The sequence below is a fragment of the Fusarium odoratissimum genome (genome assembly GCF_000260195.1).
Source record: "Fusarium odoratissimum NRRL 54006 unplaced genomic scaffold supercont1.1, whole genome shotgun sequence".
Lineage (NCBI taxonomy): Eukaryota > Fungi > Ascomycota > Sordariomycetes > Hypocreales > Nectriaceae > Fusarium > Fusarium odoratissimum.
In genome coordinates, this window is record NW_022158687.1 from 2,674,171 (window position 1) to 2,695,500 (window position 21,330).

Genomic DNA, 21,330 nt, shown 5'->3' on the forward strand with positions numbered 1-21,330 from the left:
TTCAGGCATACGAGTAAAACTCGAAAGTATACAAGATTCATTGGCCAATGCTGACTCCGACCTCCTCGATAAAACAACGAAGCATCCTCCACCATCTCGCCTGATTCCTTCTGAGAGTCTCCTTTGCCTCCTCAACACGCCATCTAGTTCAGAAGCTGGACCTTGCTTTCTATCTGACACAGCGGGAACACCCTGTTTAACTCTGCGATAGGACTTCGTCGGGCACTGGTGCATCTCGTAAACAGCCATAGTTGGTCCTTTCATCGGAAGATGGAGCTATTCTTCCATTACAGACCTCCCAAGGCACGTGTATGATGGATCTCATACTGTATGCACGACAGAATCAGACCGCATGTTGTGGCGCTGAGAAGCCAAGCCTGAAGCTTGCATCGCATCGTCTGTGCTTCGCACGCCGTGATCCACACTCCGCCAAACAGTTTCAGGTCGATGTAGCACAACTAGACTACACTATTTCCCTCGACGATAGAAACATACTCCATAATTCCCTACACCGCATCATGTTTCTAGTACCTATGCGGTGTTTGACCCGTGATCGAAACTTTGAGCTTGTTATCTTCTTGTATGGCGAATCCCACAAGCCGCACAACCCGAGGACAAACTAGGCAGAGTCCTCCTGAGATCTTGAAAGAGTCTCAACTGTGGGGGAAACACATTCCACGGACCTACACGGATGCCGATAGTGCATTGACTCCGATATGACATCTACCTAGTTATATCTGAGATTTGTAGGTGGTAACTGCCGACAGGTCCAGGACCTCTACAAGATCCATGCCTCCCAGATCAGGTACGAAACTCGAGATCAAGATGGAAAATCCCCGAAACTTAAAGAAGTATTCGATACATGAGGGACAAGGAAACTACCAATGCGGCAATGCTTGCACTCTCAAACAGCTGTACTTCGTATAAGGGCTCTGTGTCTGTTGCACCGGCCATGGGTTGAAACAGCATCTCCGTGAACACACTTTGAGCAACCCAGGGCAAAGTCAACCCCAAAAGTATGCGTGATAACGTGTACTCGTGTCACCGGCATCATTGGTAGCAGGAGTTTAGGATTCGTAGGATCCAGATCCGTAACTGCCGAACCCCTTTAACAGAGCCAACAATACCGCTTCTACGGAGCTTCCGAATGCTACCAGGGGCAGCGGACTGCCAAAAGCCAGCGCCGTGATAGCTGGTTTGAACCAAAATCAGGGTTGAATGCGGCACAGCAAATGTATGTTCCAGGGGCTTGTTTCTGAGCTGAGTTGGTTGAGCAAGATATCATCCAAAAGCAGCCTGTCATAGTGTTGAACTACGCTACTCGGCGGGCTCTCCGAGAGATCTTCAGAACAAATGCTACAAACTCGGGTCAGATTCCCAAAGCGATATGGCTGGTTGGTGGGATTAAAGTCAATCTGGCGGAGCGCTTCAAGGGTCTTACTGTGAAGTGAGTTGGCTTGTGGCGGGTGGTATTAGGTGTCGCTTAAACATATTGAACAGCGAAGTACCCTGCTTGTCAGATATCAGCCCTGACACGCCGTAGTATGATAGCGTCGCATGGGAATCTGTCACTTGTATGAGCTAAGAAATGTCTGGAAGTGATGAGCACTATCAATGTCTTAAGCAGGCAGGTGATTACGATCATTAACTTGGTCCCTTGTGGGGGTGATGAATTTAAAAGCTGGAAATAAGGTGGATAGACCAACGAGTTATATTGATCGGTACCAAGGAGCCCATGTCTACCCAGATTGCTACGCGGGGACACCTAAAATAAACAATCACTGGGTTTCATAAACTCTTATCATATGTAGAGTTGAGGTGGTAAGGTTGCCCTGGCACACCAGTGAGTTGTACACCAGTTAGTTATGCTGACTATTATGGTCATTATTCGCTGCCGATATAATAACAAGACATGATATGATGTGTGGTGCGTGTCGGAAACTTAGCTGAACACGTCTATATCATAATGGAACCAAGAAACGTGGATCTGCAGATGTTTGCTTTTTTAGGTCGCTTCAGGTGTGACCCTCCCGTCGACCTTCGTCTTGCTTCCTCCAACTGTGGAGGCGATGGAAGAAGTCCGATGAATTGCGGTCTTCAAGTCATAACCTTCAGTGCCCCAGAAATGAACTAAACCAACTCAGGGGTAGAATAGCGGCTTCACCCTCAATCACTCGATTGTGACCCCCGGACTGAAGTCCCACTCCAGTACGAATTATCTTGACTTAAGCCTTGGTGATACCTAATGTTAGAACTGCTAGACTATTCGAGACAGTCCGGTCACGGCGCCTGAATGAATGTCAGCATAAACACACCAAGTCAGGTACCGTGCAGATTGTAGCTGCACTTGTCCCAATAGAGGTTGGCTTATCGACATCTGTGCCCGGAAACTTGGGACTCCGCTGCACTGCTAGACCCAAAGGCTAAGCAGATTGGCTTTTGGGTTGGGTCTTGGGAGGCGGGTTCACCGTTCATGAACCCACCTCGTCAACTGTTGTGGTGTTGCCAGGGAGTTGGGTCCAGTTCCTACAGCACAGCGTTAAGCCAAGCTACAGGGATCGAGGTTGATGGTGATGGGACGGGCATCGACATATTCTGAAGCACCGCCGTGATTTCTGAGCAGAAAGCGGTCGTATCCATCCATGCCTGCTCGCTAGGGACTCGTTCCATACGAATCTGGCCTCGATGCCGGAGCTGACGCCCATTAAGACGACACAGCAGCACACGACACCACGACGCACGGCACGGAACGGCGCGACATTTGGACTGAGGTTTGGTTGACTCTTCGGAGTATTATTACTTAGAATTTGTGTTATGTATGGACTAGGTATCCGTAGATGACCGAACTTCTTTTCCTTCTTTTTTCCCTCTCTTTCTTCCATCTCCGATTGTATGATGTGTACACTTCATTAGGTACGACAACGCATTTTGACGCCAACCCACCAACCTTTGACGCCAAAGTCACATCGTTGATTTCTCTATTGCCTCGGACACCTTCCCACCCCTAACGTTCTCTCACCGTTGCTGAGAGCTAATTCGAGTTGGCCCTCGAGCAATTGGCAAATTCCGTATCTGCCACTACCGTGCTGTACCTTACTTTTTAGTTGAGGCTTGGCTCTTGTACCCGCTTAACCAAAATTGAAGCCGTGCTTGCCCTTTTTGATCTCTATTTACGGCACTTTTACAACGAGTCCTCGGGAATTGCATTCGCTTATGACGATATGCTTTGACCGTTGAAGCATATCGACGAGGCACGAGCAATAATAGCATCTTCCACAATTTCCGATCTGCCCCTCGTATCGACTCTTCCCGAATCGATACTTTGCTTACTGCAACTCTCCTCCTTGCAAACCTTCGACCTCGATCGGCTCTCGTCTACCGGTAAGACACTGTCAGCCGAGCGTCAATCACATCCCAAGGTAAGGGACGAGGAGTCTAGGAACGGTGCCTGCGGGGGGCCAACTTGACAGCAGTGGACCTTGCATCGCCGTTCCTTTCCGATTGCCTCATGATCAGCAGTCACTAGGTCGCTATTCGGCCTCATCACCACTCCCTGTCGCCAAATCTCGACAACCCTGCTGCGCAGCTCTAGCACGAGCCGAACTATCAACTCGACTTCGTCATGAGCCAGGGTGATGGAATTGCAGCGTCGGATTCGACCCTGGGATGGAACGAGGATCAATGGCCAGATCGAGCTGAAGCAGTGGTGGCTATCGACAGCAATAGCATGAATGCAAGAGATAGCGGCAGCGTTAATAGCCAGGGCCCAGGCCGTCCCGATGATATTATGAGCTTCTTCGACAACGAGACTCTCTCCTCGGGTTCTGCAAGTTTATCTCAACCTCTTTATCCTAGACCTCTGCACCACTACACGAATCAAACGAGTCACATCAACAAGAGCCGCATACATGCACAACCCTCGCATGTGTATGCACCCATTTTCGAAACCATGCATTCTCTACAGCGCCCAAAGCCACCACTGCAGCCGCAACGCCAACGCCGTGTTCCCACAAGGCTCGACACTGACGATTCTACGGATACCAGCGCCATCGATCAAAGCCAAGGCCTTGGTGATCACAGCTTTTTGCTGCCTTCTCGACCTATGAGCATTGCAACTACAGATGTGACGACCACAAAGGATGATCCAACATGCAGTAACAGCTTGTATCGCGCTTGGGCAGAAGAGGAGCAGATCGAGCTGCGAATACATTCAGAGACGAATCCTGATACCGATAATCTGCGACACAACTCGCAATATCATGACTTGCTTAGCGAAATCGATACAGAGTGCCTCTTCCCTGACGATAGTCTCACTACAGATCACCGTCCATCATCTTCCCGCAGTCACCTACTTCAGTGGCGACGTAGTCCAAACGCCGCTGCGTCCACTTCTTCAAAACACCAGAGGGTATCTTCTGATGTCCAGCCTCCTACCACAGAAAATCGACCATCAGCAACCATTACGAGACAAGAATTCGAGGCTCTTCCACCAACGATTCAACGAAAAGTAAGTTCGTGGCTTTCATTGTTTTGCGGATCCTTTGCCGTGTGTCCCATATTTTGTTTCTCACGGTCTGTTTCGGTACTACCATAAGGGAGTCGAAGCAGGCAAAGGTTAAAGGCCCCTAGTGATGATCAATCGATTTCTCATGCCACGGCAATCCTCATCACCATTTGCTTTTTCAAACGAAACAAGGTTTCACATTTCGACAAGCGTCTCTGCCCACCTCGTATGCGTTAGTTTATGGGTTTTGGCTGTACGAAATCAATGTGACTTGGCGAGGTTGAGTCTACTCTATGTACCTGCCTGCATATGGGTCATCTTGCAGGTGCAGGGGGCTAGTCGCCGCCTAATCGTCAAATTGAGGAACCCCAGGGACCTCGAGAGGAACGGGGAACCATCAGGAATCGCCAAAAGAAGCCACTGTCCAATACCCATGTCTTGTCCTTGCCCTGTCTGGTTTGGCTCGCGGTGGCCGTTTGGGCGGCTCCACGCACTTCGTCCGCTCAGTGCCTAGCCATTGGCCGATCCTCCCATGTCTTGTCTACGCAACCCCTGATACAGAGCACACAGGAGCAAGAAAGTGCTCTCTTTCGCTCAGCAATCACATCCCCCCAACCTAAGGCGTTGTGACGACGCCCGAGACGTGCAGTTCCTGGATGATCCATGCCACCCGGTGCACCAACGTGCTTGTGTACCAGCAATCACCAGGCGTCATACACCCAAGACATTCGAGTCGTGCCCCACGAGCCTTTTAGTGGACGACTCTCTGCATTAGCTCTGTCGTTTCGTTCCTGAATTGAGACATAACCATTCCCGCCCCTCTCCTGTACCTTAAGAATCAGGGTTTCCCCTTCATGACTTATCTACATTTTTATGTTTGCTCTATTTAATTGCTATATTGGCTATATTTATTTGGTGTCTCGTACTGACCATTTCTCCTTGACAGTACTTCTCAACTATCGAGCGATCACAACTAGCTCAATCACCCGACCTAGGACACTGTCAACGGGCCGGTAGCGTCGGACAAGATCAACTTCTCTCCCCTTGGTCATCACTACCCAAACCTAGAGGGAGCTACGAGCACCAAGAAAGGCCTATTACTTCGGATGATTCTATCCTGCGCACAGATCGTTCGCGAATTGCTAAAACGGACCAAAATTTCTACGCCAACCTTCCTGAAAAGATAAAACGCCGCCACCTCACAGAGGAAGAGCTCCAGTTGGCGTATAAGTCACAAAACACTTTCACCAACGCGCCAGAAGCAGTATCAAATAAAGTCGATATCCCATCTCAAGAGGTCAAAATGCCGTCGCCACTCCCAAGTCCTGAATTGTCTGAAGGAACATCGCCATTCTCGGGTATGCTGTCTAGGCAAAATGACAGAGCCATGACAAGCTCAGACATCAAGCGTTCGGATTCCTTCTATGATAGTTTCCGATGGCTTGACGATGAAGAGGGGTTGGATCTACGTTTATATCTCGATGACTATCACATCAACCTGCGAGAGGAGGTACCGGTTCCAAACAAGAGCCGAAGACCATCGTTTCGCCGTCACTTATCAATTAATAAGCTACCCTTTGGAAAACCCTCTGTCAATGGACTAGGAGAAGGCCCTGCTTCCCCCACCGCTCTACCGCCGTCTGCCTCACACAGCTCCAGTGTTGGCTCATCTGGCCATGTGCGGAAGAAGTCTCGTGCTCGCGCGCTGTCGTTGATATCTGCCAACAGACAAACACCCTTGGCGTCTCCCTCTCCTTTGACCCCACCCCTCGACCCTTCTGCCGCTCATTATCGAGACCCTGAGGCTCGAAAGAAGCTTCGAGCTTATCTCGCTTCACCTCAGAAATTTGATGAGGCCATTGAGTTTGGATTCTGTTCCAAAGACGGACCCCGACCACACACGGGATTTAACAAGGCCTCCGCATGCGAGCCGGATAGATTGCGAAGCTTCCTAGAAGATGATCGATCATCAAGATACAGCGACGATGCTTCTGCAGCTGAACCTGATTCTCCAAAAACTCCTCAATTGTTCGACAAGACACCGCATATTCGATCTCTACGAAGTAGCATCGAGCACTCGTCATACTCAAGAGGAGAGAAATCTATATACGACCCAGCAGCGAGTCGAGAAATGACACTTCGTATGACCTTGACACGACCAGATCTTCGCCAAAGCGAGGATCAGATCTATGGCTGGAAACAGGCTGGTAGTCGAGTGAGCTCAAGTCGTGGAGAACACACACCTAGTCCAGCCTTGTACGCTCGTGAAGGAAACCCCAAACAGAGCATTGAAAGACAGCTCGCTGCTTTAGACCAGTGGGAAGATCCTGTCGATCATGATAACCGCACCGTGAAAAGATTCTGGAATCGAGTCAAGCGGTCATAGTCCGAGCCATAGCGCCACAGCGCAGCCACCTGCAATGGTGCAACCAGCACCTAGGCGTCCCAGCCTATATAAAAAATCATGTATTGGTTATCAATTTTTGAGCAGCAAGCATTGTCTTGTACATTCTTTTGTTTTTCCTTACTATCAAATACCCCAAATCGTTTAGTTGCTATCTCAGACCTGTCGTTACATCGCATTTGCTATGTTCCGGTTTATATACAAGCATTACATGAGCAAAACAGTCTCGGTTACTCATTGGAAGGAGTTGAAGGAGTTGGTATAATATTTTGGCGTGTTCGTTGTGTTGAGAAATAATCTTGATCGCAATGGCATTGGACACATGAATAGAGCAAAGTCTTCTTTACAGACTGCATCATAGCAAGCATGGCGCAAAAAGGATTGGAATTACAAAAATAAATCAAATATGATGGACATATAGCTCCGAGCTGCATGGGTCTGTCTGTACAATACCACTTAGTGACATGAACTACAATTCAATAGTGCCTTTGTGACTTGTCATAGTTGTCGAAATCCTTCAATTACACTATTCGTGCAATATCTCGAGAGCCTTATCCCAGTCCTCTAGACGTTATAACATGATGCGTTATCACCCAAGCAATTAAATTCTTTGTCATGCAGCCAGCACGGATGTATCACACGGCAAGTGTGATACCCGTGCATCTATCACCAAACCATGGGTTTTTCGCACAAGAAATGACCGGAACGAATATCCACTTCCGGTCACTACCTCCTTGTCTCTGCCTCAGATAGTTCATGCAAGTCTTAGCTGGCATGTCGGAGCTGAATGATGACTGTCAGCATGATCTTCACAGGATTGGAGCTGGTGTGTGATGAGTAAGATCATACCCTCTGCGACGATAAGTGTGTCTCATTCTTATGCGTGAAGTGAGTTACGGAGTCGTAGCACATTTGAAGTGATGATTATACCATGATGTCTGTCTGTCTGCCTTTCTGTTCTATTTCTCCTGCTATACTAGTCCTATCTTCTTACCAAAACGCTCGTATCATTCCATCGCATTCATCTTTTCGGCAAATAAAAAAGTTCTCCCAATAAGACACCATATCATAGTACAGTCCTGGTTCACGTCGTAGCTCGTACATTCTTCTTGCTCAAACCTCTTCGTCGCTCTCCTCACCGAGTAGCTCGCCCTCGTCGTCATCGACCATGGAATAGTCACCCCGTCCTCGGGCGAAGCTATCGCGTGTGGTATATCGTCTTGACCAGTTGCCTCCTCTGCTTCGGTTTGACACGCGCTCGTAGACTCCAGTGGCGGATCGCCATATGGAGGTCAGGACAAGTGGTAGCGCAGCAACAACAGCTGCCAGCGCTGAAATGGCAATGACGGGATACTTGATCCAAGGTTGCTCGCTGTCAAAGGTTGCACTGTTATCACCCAGTCGGATCTGTCCAAATTTGCCGCTCCAGTTGCGCCAAGCATACCAGCCAAAGGCGGCTGCCAGTCCGATGGGGATGATGATAGCAAAGAAAATAGCCCAGCCTGAAGCGCCACGCTTGCGTGAAAAATCCTCCTCGTGTCCTGCACAAGCGTGCTCTGTGGAGGTCTTATCCAGCTCTTGGCCACCTTCGCAGGTGGTTAAAGGGATGCGGCGATAACCTGTAGGGTCGAAGTACGATGTCTCGTTGGGATGTTGCTTACACCACTCCTCGCCCGAGATGGCATCATGATCCGGAACCAGAGTGCATTGTCCATGATTGTCTAGTTCGAAATTATACGCACTGCGACTTATTAGTTTATTTTCTCGGGGACGTTCAATTGCCATATACTTACCATTCGAAATCTCGCCGGGTACACTCGCAGTTTTCGTATCCCCGCAATCGTGACATGCTTGCTTGATTGTAGCACTTGCGGTCCGTCTTCTTTCGCAGATACTTGGCCTTATGTCCGAAAAGGCAGTCATCCTTTTGAAGGGGATGCTTAGGAGACCAGAGATCGTAATCTGAAGAAGAATCATCTGAGTACTTGCAGGGCTGATTTGTGAGTCCTGTAAAATCGAGGTTGGCAGCGAAGAGTTTCTTGTCATCTGTCTGGTACCATACCAAGAAGTTTCGGGAAGTTCCACTATGGACAGATGTCAAGTCTTGAATAGTTACTTCCTTGTCGGTGAACTTGTAGTCAGTCCAAGTATTGCCCTCGTCTGTTGAGTATGAGACAATATTTGACTTGACCTTGTTCACGTGGGTAGCACGCTGTGCGAGCACAATGATCGAGCCCTGGTCACCATATTGCCACGTCCATACACCCTTCTTAACGCTCTTCCAGTTGATTCCGCCATCAGCTGACATGAATGTATCGGCATCCTTGACATCTCCAAGGCTTGGTCCAACGTTTCCATAGCCAAAGATCAGGCCAACAGCGGTGCTTGCTGAGAAAGTTCTGCCCTTATTCTCTCGCTCTGTGTAGTGGTGTAGATGGAGAGCACATTTGCTATCACCAGAGGAGCTGCATGAATAAGACTTGCCATCGGCACCCTTTGATGGAGGGGGAAGGAAACCCCATTCGGCACCGTCGTTGTGCGAAATCTTTGTCTGAATCACCTTCTTTCCGTTCTTGTCAACAGGGTTTGAAACAGAATTAATAAGCGTGACGCCCTCAAGACCCGCGACCTTTTCAAAGTCCACGTAACCCAGTTCGTCAGAGTTGACGTTGGATGCGCTGAGGACATATGTTGTACCGTTAGAATTACTCTTGATTATTGAGCCGCGGCGCCGGCCTTCGGAAAGATCAGTGGCGACAAATAGGTTGACAGCATGGTTAGAGCTGTCAAGAACGGTGTACAACGACGAGTGAGAATCGTGAAAGTTGCGCGGAAATTGGGCTGCTTCGAAATGCTTTCCGTCCATACTAGCAATGGCTTGCAGGCCGGCGCTCTCCTTGCCATCTTCAATAACCTCATCCGTGGCGAGGATAAACTCATTCATAGTTGCAAACGCTGCAACCGTGCCGTTGTGAATAATCTTGTCGTCGGCAGAAAAGTCCTCAATTGTGACAATGGTTTTGTCGTTGTCAATGTTCTCGTCCTTGTGAACAAGACAGACGATTTGATTCTGAGCGCGGAACTTGAAGGCAGAGTTTCCTGTGAACTCGCACTTGGTCGCGTAGCGTTGCAAAGTCTTCCAGTTGTCACCACGATCAGTGGAGATTGAGGCTTCAGGGTAACAATTGTTACTACCCGCAACATCACCACAGCGCTGTCCGATCCAGATCATCCAGTCCTTCTTGTCTGGATGGAAACTCATTGCGGCACTAGGATCAGAAAATGGTGTCTTAAAGCTGTGAAAGCTATGACCGCGGTCAATGGTATAGATGACCTTTTCAGAATCTGTATGGAAGAAGACGACTTCCCTGAAGTAGGTATGAGGAATCAGTGCCAAGATATTCTCCTTTTCAAGAATGCGCTTCCAAGTTTTGCCGTGATCAGCTGTGATCCATAGCTTGTTTTCCACTTCGACTCTACCGTCAGGTAGCTTCTCACCAATGGGTCGAGCAATAACAACTTCGCTGGTAGGACTCTCAGATTCGACACCCATGAGGTAAAATTTCTGCATGTCCTGGCCTTTGATGTCCGTGAACTCATTGATCTTGAGCGAAATTTCACCACTGGCCGGAGTACCAGGTGTCGAACCGCCACCGGAACTGCCGCCATCGGAGCACTTGCGTTCAACTGGGTCATCCTTCTGAGCGCCACTCTTTCGAATACATGTATTTCCTGGAATAAGGCGCCACCCAGACGATCCCTTGAAAGTCTCATCTTTGCCCTTACAAGAGCCCTCTGGAATAGGAACTGGCCCAACCTTCTTACAGACCTTGTTGTCATCGGGGTCCCTCTGAAAGTTATAGTCGCATTCAAAGTCGGCATCGGCACACTCGCAGTTCTCGATGACGGGTTCAGGATCACGGAAGTCGGCCTTGAGAAAGCAATCCGCCGATTTCTTGCGGCGGTTGTATGTTTGCTTGTGACCCATGATGCAAGTTGCCGCTCCCTTGTCGTCAACACGTGCATACCATGACTCCATGTCCTTGCTCTCGCAAGTGCGCTTCTCCATCCCCTCAAAATTGATGGCAATCATGTGAAAAGTTCTGTCCTTCTCACCAACAAGCAGAAACTTGAGGCTCGTCGAGTCCTGGGTAGTTGTCAGGATAACAGGCCTAACCTTCAGGCCATCAGGGAGCGGGGCGGACTCCCAGTTTTCTCCATAGTCCAGGGAGAAGGAAATCTTATCGACGTCCTCCTTGAGAGAATCTCTGACAGCGACCAAGATACCGCCTGTGTCACCAAACTCATATTTGTGAGGGCCTTCGAGCGCCTTTTTCCATGACACGCCAGCGTTGTCAGAAACGTAAAGATTGGAACTCTCGAACTCGCCGAGCGCGGCGCCCGTGTTTCCATTGCCCATAACGAGACCAGGGGCCGGGCTCGAGAAGATACGCCCGATATTGTCAATGTCTGTCATTGAATGTAGGTGAATGCGGTCTTGTCCAGCTTTGACTGGCTCAAAGGTTCTTCCATCGTCAAATGTGATTTGTGTCACCACAACTTTCCTTGCGTTCTTTGCATCAACATCCTTGCCGTTTTCGACGGTATTGACCAGGAAGATACCTTGGATTCCGCTGATTTTCTCGAAGTCGACGTGGCCCTTGACATTGCGGTTGGTGTACGGGATGTTCTCTGTGAAGTATGTACCGTTCGAGTTGCTGGTGAAGATGACACCCATAGGGGTAGACGGGTGAGAAGTCATGACGTCGACTTGAATGCTGTAGTTGGTGCTTTCGAGCACCGTGTAAGCTTCTTGGTTGATCTTGTGGGAATGATCATGGCTGTCGTCTGTAGGGAACATGGCTCGGTGCCAGAACTGAGCATCACTGGTAACGAAGAGAGTCATCTCATCACTGCCAGCGGATGACGAGGCAAGAAGAATAAAACTCTTGACAGCTGCAATGTTAACAACACCGGTTACATCACGTTGACCATCCAAACTTGGCTCGAATTCGTCGAATTTTCCACCACTGCCCTTGGCAAAGAAGTTATCCGAAACGCATAACTTCTGGCTTGTTTTGAAGAGACTCAGGGGGTCGGTAACGATGCAAAGGATTCTGGTCTTGTCCAGCTCGGCATCGCCAGTTGTGAACTCTCGGTTTGCCTTGGCCCACCAGCAACCCGATGTGCTGGGACGCAGCTGCTGTACAGTCTTGAAACCATCAATTGTATATGTTGTTTCCTCGTCGCAAAAAATTCCATCGCAGTTCATGCCGTTGAAAATGATGCGCTTTGGGTCGCCTGCGTGGAAGACAAGAGTATCGGGTTGGAAAGCACTAGGCATTGTGCCGCTGTTAAATTCACTCCAGCTTTTGCCACGGTCTTCGGTTTTGTAGTGCTTCCGATCTTTCGTGAGAACAAAAGCAGAATTGGAGTCGAAGGGGTGAAGGTACAAGAAGGTTGCGCTTCGGTCGGGGATGTCAGGGACTTGCGCCCATGTTTTGCCTGCATCTTCGGACCTCCAGATGTTTCTCTCCTCGATATCTTGAAAGACAACGACGTCACTGTCCTCAAAGTAATTCAGGTTGAGAGGAGGATGCTTCGCGACGGAAGCGTCGACCGTCGGCTTGTCCTGTTTTGCTGCCACAGCTGTCCATAGCAGCGAGAATATGAGGGCGCGCCATGAGAGTGCGGCCCAGGCTGAGGACCTCATCATTGCGGCGGAACTTGCAGTAAATATATCATGAAGAAGCAAACACAGCCGGAAGATGCGAGGATCTCGCAATTTCGATAAGGTTCGTGCAACAGAGAAGTGGCTGGCTCTGAAGTATCGTTTTGAAGTCGTGTTTGAGACGTGTTGATGGAGTTTACCACAGGTAGGACACTTTGCTCCTTACGAGTTAAGTTACGAGGCACGTCAGCAATGAGGCGGCAGCTGTTTCGCCCGGTTGGTGTGGCGTCGAGCTTCGCCACACAACGTTATTTGCTCCTTACACGTCAGTCTTTTGGTGAAGCGCTGATACTCTGATAAGGAAAAGATTAAGTGCTGTAGGAAAATGATTCACTATTACAATTTGCTGATAGCCATCCTGGAATTACCTGCCTATGTAGCCAATATCATTCGTTCCTTCTTTTCTTTCACTTTAACAGTGCTGGAATGCATGAAGTGGCGCCATCAGCAGTTATCAGTAACTCGGGTAGTCTAAATACCATGGTTGTTGGAAGATCGCATTCTTGGCATCGATGATCAGTGAATAATCTTGAACTAGAACAAACCAAGCATTCAAATGGAGACTTCACGAACATGGAATTCCAGTGATTTATGCATATTGTGCAATTGCGAACACGCAGAGATCGAATAATCATGTTTGTTGTGAAGGCGAAACTCTCGGCATCACACATGAAGCATTACTTTGTGCCTTTTATTGAATTGCATTATGAATCCATGAGGATCAGGCATTATAGCATATACCAGACTCTAGATTTATCTACTTAGCCCATGATGCTCTCAAGAACATACAATGAGAGCTCATACAACTATTTATGGATAGGTGCAGGCTCAAGAAGGTGCACATTTAACAGCAGCATCCAATCCGTGACGTCCGTAGGGCTGAGTTATGACGATATTTACTGGTAAGTGCCACATGCAAATCATATCTTTCACGTCATAGATTCCATGACTGATGATTTTGTGATAAACATTATACCGTTAGAGGGAACCATCTTTACCACCAGCCATAGCCTTTGATAACAATGCTCAGATATTCCTAGATAGGAAAGGTGCATCAAAAGAGCTGAAACGCTGTGGAGTAGCGAGGTGATGGGGCCCCTGGTTCGGTCTGGGGCTCCGTATTTCTCAGGTACGGTACATTAGTCTCACATGAAAAAGCCATGCCCGTTTGAGATGTAGACTCAAGTCGAAGCACAGACGGGTACAAGTATAATAAGCATACATTATCGATGCATTGATGTAAAGTCAACTAAGTGATACCTTGCCACTGAACCGTAATGAGAGATGTCATCTGCATATAGTGGCACTGGCTTGAGAGTTCTTGAAATTTGTGATAAGAGCCAATCTGACCTTGATATTCATCCCGTCGACAAGTGGGACTCGAGAGCAAACGGGTCCATGTTATTAGTGCCATTCACGACATCTAGGCAACCGAAACTTAGCAAACATAGACAAATTTGTAAAGATGACGGGGAGCCTATAGTTATGTGTTCTGCTGGAGCGATTTAGACCAACTTGGCAAATTTGCTTGAATGTCGCGAACCTCGATTTAAAGTTCTACCGGTGGAAGTAATTCCTCTATGAGTGAGTACCTACCTAGGTAGTGGTGAATCGATTATCAATTTCCTTCAGGGACTACTCACAATAGCGTTCCTGAAGCCACAGCGAAACTCAATCCTTAGGTTTTCTCTATCAGCAAACAACGAATTGCGACTAGGTACTAATCTGTTACTCTAACAAACATAACTTTGGTGTATTATTAGTGCATATACAATTGGATGAAGAGTGGCGGCCTATGGCTGGCAGGAACAAACAGGCGTCGTGTAAGTGCATCATTTCTGGCCAGGGCTATCATCCCTTTCATTTCAACTTTCCCCTCAGATCCAACCAAGATTAGAAACGTTAGCTCCTTGACTGCGCCATCATAAGAAGATCCTAGAATTCATCATGCTTGGCTAGGGAGATGAGGGGAACTAAAGTCCAAGGTAGGGGGCCGTTAGTCCCAGCACCAATAGGCAGGTCCCTTTGGACCCCTGACTCTCCCACTAAGATCCCAATCCCACCTTCACTTCCAACTTGTTTTGAATCCGTGTTTTCCATCCTCCCTTGATTTTCATTCTCCTTCTCCCCAACTCAAAGCTTTCGCAACTTGTTTCTTGCATCATCGTTGTCTTCGCCGTCGTGTTCTTCTGCCTCGGTCACATCAAGCCGCGGCTCTTTGTGTTTACTTATTCTGCCGCCAACTCACTTGAGACATCAACAACGCTCCTTACCCTGCATAAGTCGCAACTTCGTCATCAACATGGCGGCCACTTACAAGCAGTTCCTTGCTGCGCCCAGCTCGTCTCTGCTGGCCGATACGGCTGCACTGCACTACGTTACCACGACTACGACTTTTTCTGGTCCTACTGAGATCATCAAACATCTGAATGCGCTTCAGAAGCAGGTCGCAAAGAAGAAGGAGGAAGTGTTCAATATTGTTGATGGGCAAAACGTCATTGTCTTAGAAGTTGACACAGGTCTCGGCTTTCAAACTGGAGGCGGTCCTTATCTCCCAGGCCTTGATGACAATTTTTTGTCTGCCCGTGATGTTTACCTCCCCATTGTACGTTGCTTATCTGCTTTGAGTGCTCTTTTCTGCCTCGCGCCAACACGAACTATGTATTAACTGCTCCCCACAGACTCACTTTGTGACCTTCGATGAAGCTGGCAAAATTCTTCAGATTCGACTCCAATGGGACCAGGGCTCGCTTCTCAAGCAAGTTGAAGTGATTGGAAAGTCTGGCCGCAACTGGCCCATTAGAGATAGCCGAGAGCAGATCGCATTTATCCAGTCTTGCATCAGAACGGCTGGCACTGGTGCCCCTGTCGCCCCCAGCCACAACGAGACCGTTGCGCGAAACCGAACTAATTCCACTAATGCCCTCCGCGACCCCCATGCATCCTTGAGGCTGTTTGGTCCTCGAGATGAAATTGAAGCGGAGCCCGCCAGTGTTGTATCTCCTTACGCTGGTACTAGCCGCCCTCGACAGCGGTCTTTCACCGAGATTTTGGGTGACGAACCCACTTCACCCAGCTCTGGCCGTCGAAATATGTCGCCTTCGAAGCGTGGCCAGGGTAAGAACTTCCAGCCTTCGCGAATTTTCGATGGTCAAGAGCATGTCGAGCAACCGGAGGAGCAGCCTCAGCCCAAGAACAAGCGATATATCCGCCCTAACCCAAAGAAGTTCTCTCATTTCGACTTTGCCGATGGTAGTGACCCCCAGGACGCCCCCCAGCCGGGCCAATCCTTTGATGAAAGACCAAAGTCTAAGCACGACAGCCAATGGTCTTTCCAGGATTTCGTGACGCCACAGAAAGTGAAGCCCTCCAGAACTATGCGCACCCAGGATGTTCGCCATTGGGACACTGACAAGGATGTTGTGGATGAGACACCAGGCCACCCGGCTGCCAAGCCTAGACGCGATGCCGACGCACACTTCGAGCTACTTGACGACGGTGAGAGAGTGCCCCAGCAACCGCGCCCCGGTTCCCATCCCCCGGGCTATGCTCATAACGAGGGCCTAGGGCTTTATAAGAATCAATTGTTTGACAAGGAGGACGTAGGACAAAACGAACGCGCTTTAGGCAACATCACCAACGTGAAAGACCGTGGAAAAGATTTTGACCACCACTTCGATATCAGTGACGAGTCACCAGCCCACCCCCAAGATCGTGTCCCTGAAGGCCACCAGAAAGCTGTCCAAATGATGCAACACAACTGGGACACATACGACAGGTCTCCTGCCGCTCAGAAGGAAAACCGACCAATCGAGAATACCGATAGCCACAAGATCAACATCGCCGGTGATGGTATGGGAGGGCGAAAGGGCACCAACCGGGACTGGCTCTATGGAGAGACTCAAGATGTCCCTCAGTCGATTCCCACCCGCAAGCAACCCAATGTTGTTGCTTCGGGCGTTCCCTTGACCAAGAGTGCCAAGATTCACATTGCAGGCGACGGCATGGGCGGCAAGAAGGGTACTGAGCGAGACTGGCTCTACAATGAGACTAGCGAGACAGCTGGTGACTCAAAGACCACCAAACCGATCCCTACAAGAACACCAGGATCCAACGCCGCACCTGCTAGTGAAATCAAGGAGAATACCGACAAGCACAAGATCAACATTGCAGGTGATGGTATGGGCGGTAAGAAGGGTACCGAGCGTGACTGGCTCTACAATGAGACGAGCGAGACATCTGGCGGTCAAGCAACAGCCACCAAATCGATCCCTACCCGAACACCAGGATCTAGCACCGCGCCCACCAACGAAGTCAGAGAGAACACAGATAAGCACAAGATCAACATTGCAGGCGATGGCATGGGTGGTCGAAAGGGTACCAACCGAGACTGGCTCTACGGTGAACTGGACGAGCAGCCTCTTCCCACACGGCAGAACGCATCCTCCAAGAAGGACTTCTGGGACTTTTAGAGAAGAGTGCTTTGCTAGGGAGAACACTCGGACTTAAATAGATCTCAATGTGCGCCCTGTTATATTGCTACAGTCTTCAGTTATGTTGTGTGCATATCTGCATGCAAACGCACGAGTTATGATTCATGAGGGTTCATCAGCATTACTTTCCGCCTTGGAAACCCCGCTTGAAAAAGCATCATAGCCCTCGGGTCTTCGTCTTTTATCTTTTTTTGCCTTTATTTTGCTCTTTCTTATTTGCTTATTTCACGGCCTCGCTGACGTAGTAGGCTGCTGAAGACAAATTATTTGGCAGGAAGCGGACGATCAGCCTAGTTGATATGCGGGCATGTTCTCAAGACGACGTATTAACATATGGGGGACTCGAATTAGATACCATTGCTATCACATTTTCTGAAACTTCATCACAAGGGGCACAAGAGTGCCTTTCAGTGATTAATATTAATTGATGCCGTGGCATGGTATTGTATGACGCTCAGCACACCTCCGCAGCTGTATGGAATTGACTCGAAACGGTGTGCATAAACATGGCGTTATTACAAGTGCAGATACAAAAGGTAGTATAGTGGGTGATCATAAGTAACGAATCCCGCGCTCTGAGCGCATCCAATTCAACTCCATGCTAACCTGGGTAATAACCAAATCCACAATGAGATACATATCCAACGCCTCTTATTATTTCGTCATAATTCTCATGGCTCAGCACATGAACTTATAATATCTCTTCCATCGGGGCCAACCTTCTCGTTCCTCTCGTTCTTGAGCGACAAGGATAGGGACGTTAAAGTCCCGACGTCCAGTGTCGACGTCCATATCTCGTATTCTCACAAACGTAGTTCGGAAATAAAGCTTGTGGAATATATAAAAAGCCAAAACGCAGGGTGCGCCAACCCATTTATGGAAGAAATTCTGCGCGACCTGGGCGCTTGTTAATTCTTGCCAGCCGATGGGAAAGGCGCCGACCCAGAATTGCGCGATGATGACAAGAACGTTCAGTGTGATACCAACCCAAGAACCCACAACGCCAACCTGGGATTGGAAGGGTAACTCGGAGACAGAGCGGCCTCGGGCAGCCCACGCACGGCGGAAACGGATATGACACACGCAAATAGAGCCCCATGTAAAGATGGTTGATAAGCCTGAGATGGCCATGAGCCAGTCAAGGACAGCTCCTTGTTCGGGCAGATCTGCGAGGAAAGCGATGAGGCCGAACGCGCTTGCGATCGCAATAGCGACGAGTGGGCGGCCTTTGCGGTCGACGTAACCGACGATCTTGGGGGCCTGCCGAAGGTTTGCAAGAGCGGCAAGGGTACGCGAGGAACCGAAGACGGCAGAGTTACCGACGGACAGGACGGCAGTAAGGATGACCGCGTTCATGACAGACGGTAGGACCTGAATGCCGGCTTCTTCAATGGCTATGACAAAAGGTGAGGCTGATGCATCCGCATCGCTGTTACCGCCCACGAGTCGAGGGTCATTGTGTGGAACAAGCAGTCCTACTAAGGTCAAAGCAACGATATAGAAAAGCGTGATCCTCCAAAACACCTGCTTCAAAGCCGTTGGCAGCGATTTTCGCGGATTAGCTGTTTCGGCGGCAGCAAGGCCAATAAGCTCAGTGCCAGCAAAGGAGAAAGCAGCTGTAACAAACACATTGCACATTCCTTTAAAGCCGTTGTTAAAAGCACCAGGGTTTTGCCAATAGCGGCCGCCGATGTACCCGCTATCTGGCGTTCCGCCACAGTTGAGAACGATGCCGAGAAGGCTGAGTGGAATGTTAATTCTGCAACGCTTGAGGACATGTAGTTGAAAGCACTCACATGAAGCCTATAACAGCAATGACCTTGATAATGGAAAAGATGAATTCGGCTTCACCGTAGCCTTTGACGCCAAACATATTGATGACTATGATGACGACTAGGAATACAGAAACGAAAATGGCGCGTGTGAGACTCTCGTCCCAGTAAGAGAGGGTTAGGGATGCGGCGATGATCTCGAGCGGTAACACGATGAGCCATTGCATCGCGTAGCTGTGTAAGTCAGTATATAAGGCCAGGCCAGCAGCAAAAGAGGAACACTCACTTCCACCCCATTGCGAATCCCCAAGACGGATCGATGAACCGAGTCGCCCATGATGAGAACGATCCAGCAATTGGGAAAATGACTGCAAGCTCACCCAGCGCTTGACACGTACAAAAGAGCATGGCACCCACGATTGTAAAAGCCAGCAAAATCGATGCTGGACCTCCATCTGCCAAAGCTCTTCCCGATGCGACAAAAAGCCCAGTACCTATGTCTATGTCTTAGTTTTCTCCATCAAGGCATGCTGTAACCACCATGAATAAACTCACCGATGGAGCCTCCAATTGCAATCATTTGCAAATGTCTTCCTTTCAACTCTCTCGCAAGGCCCGAATTCGCCGTCTCCAACATCGCACTCTGGATATCGTAGTAATGCGCTCCATCATGCACCCTCCCGGATCCCTCGTGCTGCCCCAACGGATCATTCGTAAACAAACTCGATCTCTGATCACGTCTAAACCCATCGACAAACCGGTCCCAGTACGAAGGCGGGGAAATATCACCGTACTCGGGCTCGCGCATACTAAAAGAACTCCCGGGGGCGAGCGACTCCTCCTTCATCTTGCTAATGCTCCCGCGCTCGACATCGTGAGGCGCCATTCTTGCGCTTGAGCCTGCGCGCTGGGCGCGGGCCGAGCTCACGCTTGGTCGATCCCGAACGGTGGGATGACTGGAGCTGGCCCTCCGCTGGGGATTGTTGTCGGAGTTGTAAGCGTAGGCGTATGCGGATGTGGGAGGTGAGTGGGAGGTATATGTTGTGAGTAAGCGGTTTGTGGGCGGAGGACGCTGGTTCGTGGGGTTCGTCAGGGTCACAGTGCTTTAGCGAACGACTCAAGGTGTGAGAAAAGGTGGTTGTATTTGATGCAATGTATTGGTTTGCTGATATCGTGATCGTCTCGATAGTCGTAGTGAGACGGTCGGCATATCGCCACCAAGAAGGTAGTGGAGTTAGAAAGAGCAGTGATGTAGCTGTCGCAAAGAGTGGATATGTGTTAATATATAAGTCGACATGCGATGTTTAAGTTTAGAGCTGAAAATGGGGGCAGTCAAGTTTAATGGACTGCATGTGCGCAATAATCAATTAATCAAAGCAACAGAAAGAGAAACAAGGTAGTAGATAACGTCAAGGTCGTGTGAGAAGGGGCTGGAGGTGGGCTTATCATTCTAGACTCAGAGGGAGTAATACAGTCGGTGACAGTTGCTTGGCGTTGAACGACCCCCAATGGGCAAAGGGATCCTTGGTATCAGATCAAATCATCTTCTGACCACTTACAGCAAATGCTAATCCGAAGTCAACTAAGACGCCACTGAGATCGAGCTGTCAAACGCCCCGAGCGTTGAGGAATAACCACGGGCATTGGTGGAGAGGGACCGAGGTGACGCTATCGCAGTGGAGGTGGGGAGCTTTAGAACGTCTAGAGTGAGTCGTTGTAACGCTGTAACGCCTTTTGGCTGGACCCCCCCGCACGCTGAAGTTACCGCCTGGACCATGCTGCCGGGTTCTGTCTGTCTGTGCATCCGATCAGTCTTGAAAGAATACGTAAAGAATTGAAGATGTGGATTCACTACTCGGTATTGAAAATGGTGGATTCTATCTTAGATCTCCGAGAGACAAAACACTAGATTTTGGTCAGTATACATACACCATGACCCAATGCAATATCGAAAATAAATCACAAGCTAAGGTAATCCTTCAAAACCAACAGCAGCAACCCCTGTCTTCCCAAGCAACCCACCTAAACCATCTCCAGCAGGTGCATTCATCACTAAGTTTGACTATCACACTCCCGTCCCTCCCTCTTCCATTTCAATTCAGCCCTGATACGAGGACCCTTCCATCCATCGGCTAACTGCGTCTCCCCTCTTCTCGGTCCCGACAAAAGGAAATCCCCTTGTTCTACCTCACGTTCTAGCCCTCACGAGTCCCGATTCATAGATACGATAATCCAGGGCCTATCGCAAATACAATCACATGCCAAGAGCAAAAACACGGGGAAGCGGATCCTTTCCTATCTGTCTCCTTGTTCTTGCTCGTCAAATAGACAAGCACAAGCCCGTAAGCCATCGAACCATATTTTTCGAGATCGTCACAACCCTGCCTTCCTTGAAGCTTGGACCAGAAAGGCAGCTGCAAAGCCAC

At 49.2% G+C, this 21,330-nt stretch overlaps 4 protein-coding genes across 8 annotated transcripts; 2 read left to right on the forward strand and 2 right to left on the reverse strand.

Moving 5' to 3' along the window:
* The first annotated feature begins 2,778 nt into the window (after positions 1-2,778).
* Positions 2,779-7,401, forward strand: FOIG_00933 (uncharacterized protein). The gene is made up of 2 exons (XM_031197433.1): positions 2,779-4,507; positions 5,451-7,401. Exons 1-2 carry the CDS (start codon positions 3,623-3,625, stop codon positions 6,888-6,890), a joined length of 2,325 nt encoding a protein of 774 aa, XP_031073200.1. The 5' UTR covers positions 2,779-3,622; the 3' UTR covers positions 6,891-7,401.
* A 361-nt stretch (positions 7,402-7,762) lies between these two features.
* On the reverse strand, positions 7,763-12,969 carry FOIG_00934 (uncharacterized protein). The gene is made up of 2 exons (XM_031197434.1): positions 8,702-12,969; positions 7,763-8,649 (listed from the first exon to the last, which is right to left on the reverse strand). Exons 1-2 carry the CDS (start codon positions 12,622-12,624, stop codon positions 8,022-8,024), a joined length of 4,551 nt encoding a protein of 1,516 aa, XP_031073201.1. The 5' UTR covers positions 12,625-12,969; the 3' UTR covers positions 7,763-8,021.
* Positions 12,970-14,703: 1,734 nt separating this feature from the next.
* FOIG_00935 (uncharacterized protein) lies at positions 14,704-18,927 on the forward strand. Of its 5 annotated transcripts, XM_031197439.1 has the most exons (4): positions 14,715-15,244; positions 15,321-16,137; positions 16,246-16,659; positions 16,716-17,631. In XM_031197439.1, exons 1-4 carry the CDS (start codon positions 14,942-14,944, stop codon positions 16,766-16,768), a joined length of 1,587 nt encoding a protein of 528 aa, XP_031073206.1. In that variant the 5' UTR covers positions 14,715-14,941; the 3' UTR covers positions 16,769-17,631. The 5 variants fall into 5 exon arrangements, with proteins under 5 accessions (XP_031073204.1, XP_031073202.1, XP_031073206.1 ...); XM_031197437.1 differs by having other exon boundaries at positions 14,704-15,244; positions 16,246-18,927; XM_031197436.1 differs by having other exon boundaries at positions 16,207-17,633.
* On the reverse strand, positions 15,352-21,001 carry FOIG_00936 (AAT family amino acid transporter). The gene is made up of 4 exons (XM_031197440.1): positions 19,460-21,001; positions 19,191-19,398; positions 18,929-19,138; positions 15,352-18,873 (listed from the first exon to the last, which is right to left on the reverse strand). The coding sequence occupies exons 1-4, from the start codon at positions 19,788-19,790 to the stop codon at positions 17,811-17,813; spliced, it is 1,812 nt and encodes a 603-aa protein (XP_031073207.1). The 5' UTR covers positions 19,791-21,001; the 3' UTR covers positions 15,352-17,810.
* Between the last annotated feature and the right edge of the window lie 329 nt (positions 21,002-21,330).

Excerpts from the sequence above, each read along its gene's own strand:
- FOIG_00933 (XM_031197433.1), top strand. The coding sequence starts at position 3,623 with ATGAGCCAGGGTGATGGAATTGCAGCGTCGGATTCGACCCTGGGATGG. Across the intron at positions 4,508-5,450 it reads CACCAACGATTCAACGAAAA|TACTTCTCAACTATCGAGCG; the intron begins GTAAGTTCGTGG and ends TCTCCTTGACAG.
- FOIG_00934 (XM_031197434.1), bottom strand. The coding sequence starts at position 12,624 with ATGATGAGGTCCTCAGCCTGGGCCGCACTCTCATGGCGCGCCCTCATA. Across the intron at positions 8,650-8,701 it reads ACCCGGCGAGATTTCGAATG|TGCGTATAATTTCGAACTAG; the intron begins GTAAGTATATGG and ends AATAAGTCGCAG.
- FOIG_00935 (XM_031197435.1), top strand. The coding sequence starts at position 14,942 with ATGGCGGCCACTTACAAGCAGTTCCTTGCTGCGCCCAGCTCGTCTCTG. Across the intron at positions 15,245-15,320 it reads GTGATGTTTACCTCCCCATT|ACTCACTTTGTGACCTTCGA; the intron begins GTACGTTGCTTA and ends TGCTCCCCACAG.
- FOIG_00936 (XM_031197440.1), bottom strand. The coding sequence starts at position 19,790 with ATGGCGCCTCACGATGTCGAGCGCGGGAGCATTAGCAAGATGAAGGAG. Across the intron at positions 19,399-19,459 it reads TGCAATTGGAGGCTCCATCG|GTACTGGGCTTTTTGTCGCA; the intron begins GTGAGTTTATTC and ends ACATAGACATAG. Across the intron at positions 19,139-19,190 it reads GGATTCGCAATGGGGTGGAA|CTACGCGATGCAATGGCTCA; the intron begins GTGAGTGTTCCT and ends TGACTTACACAG.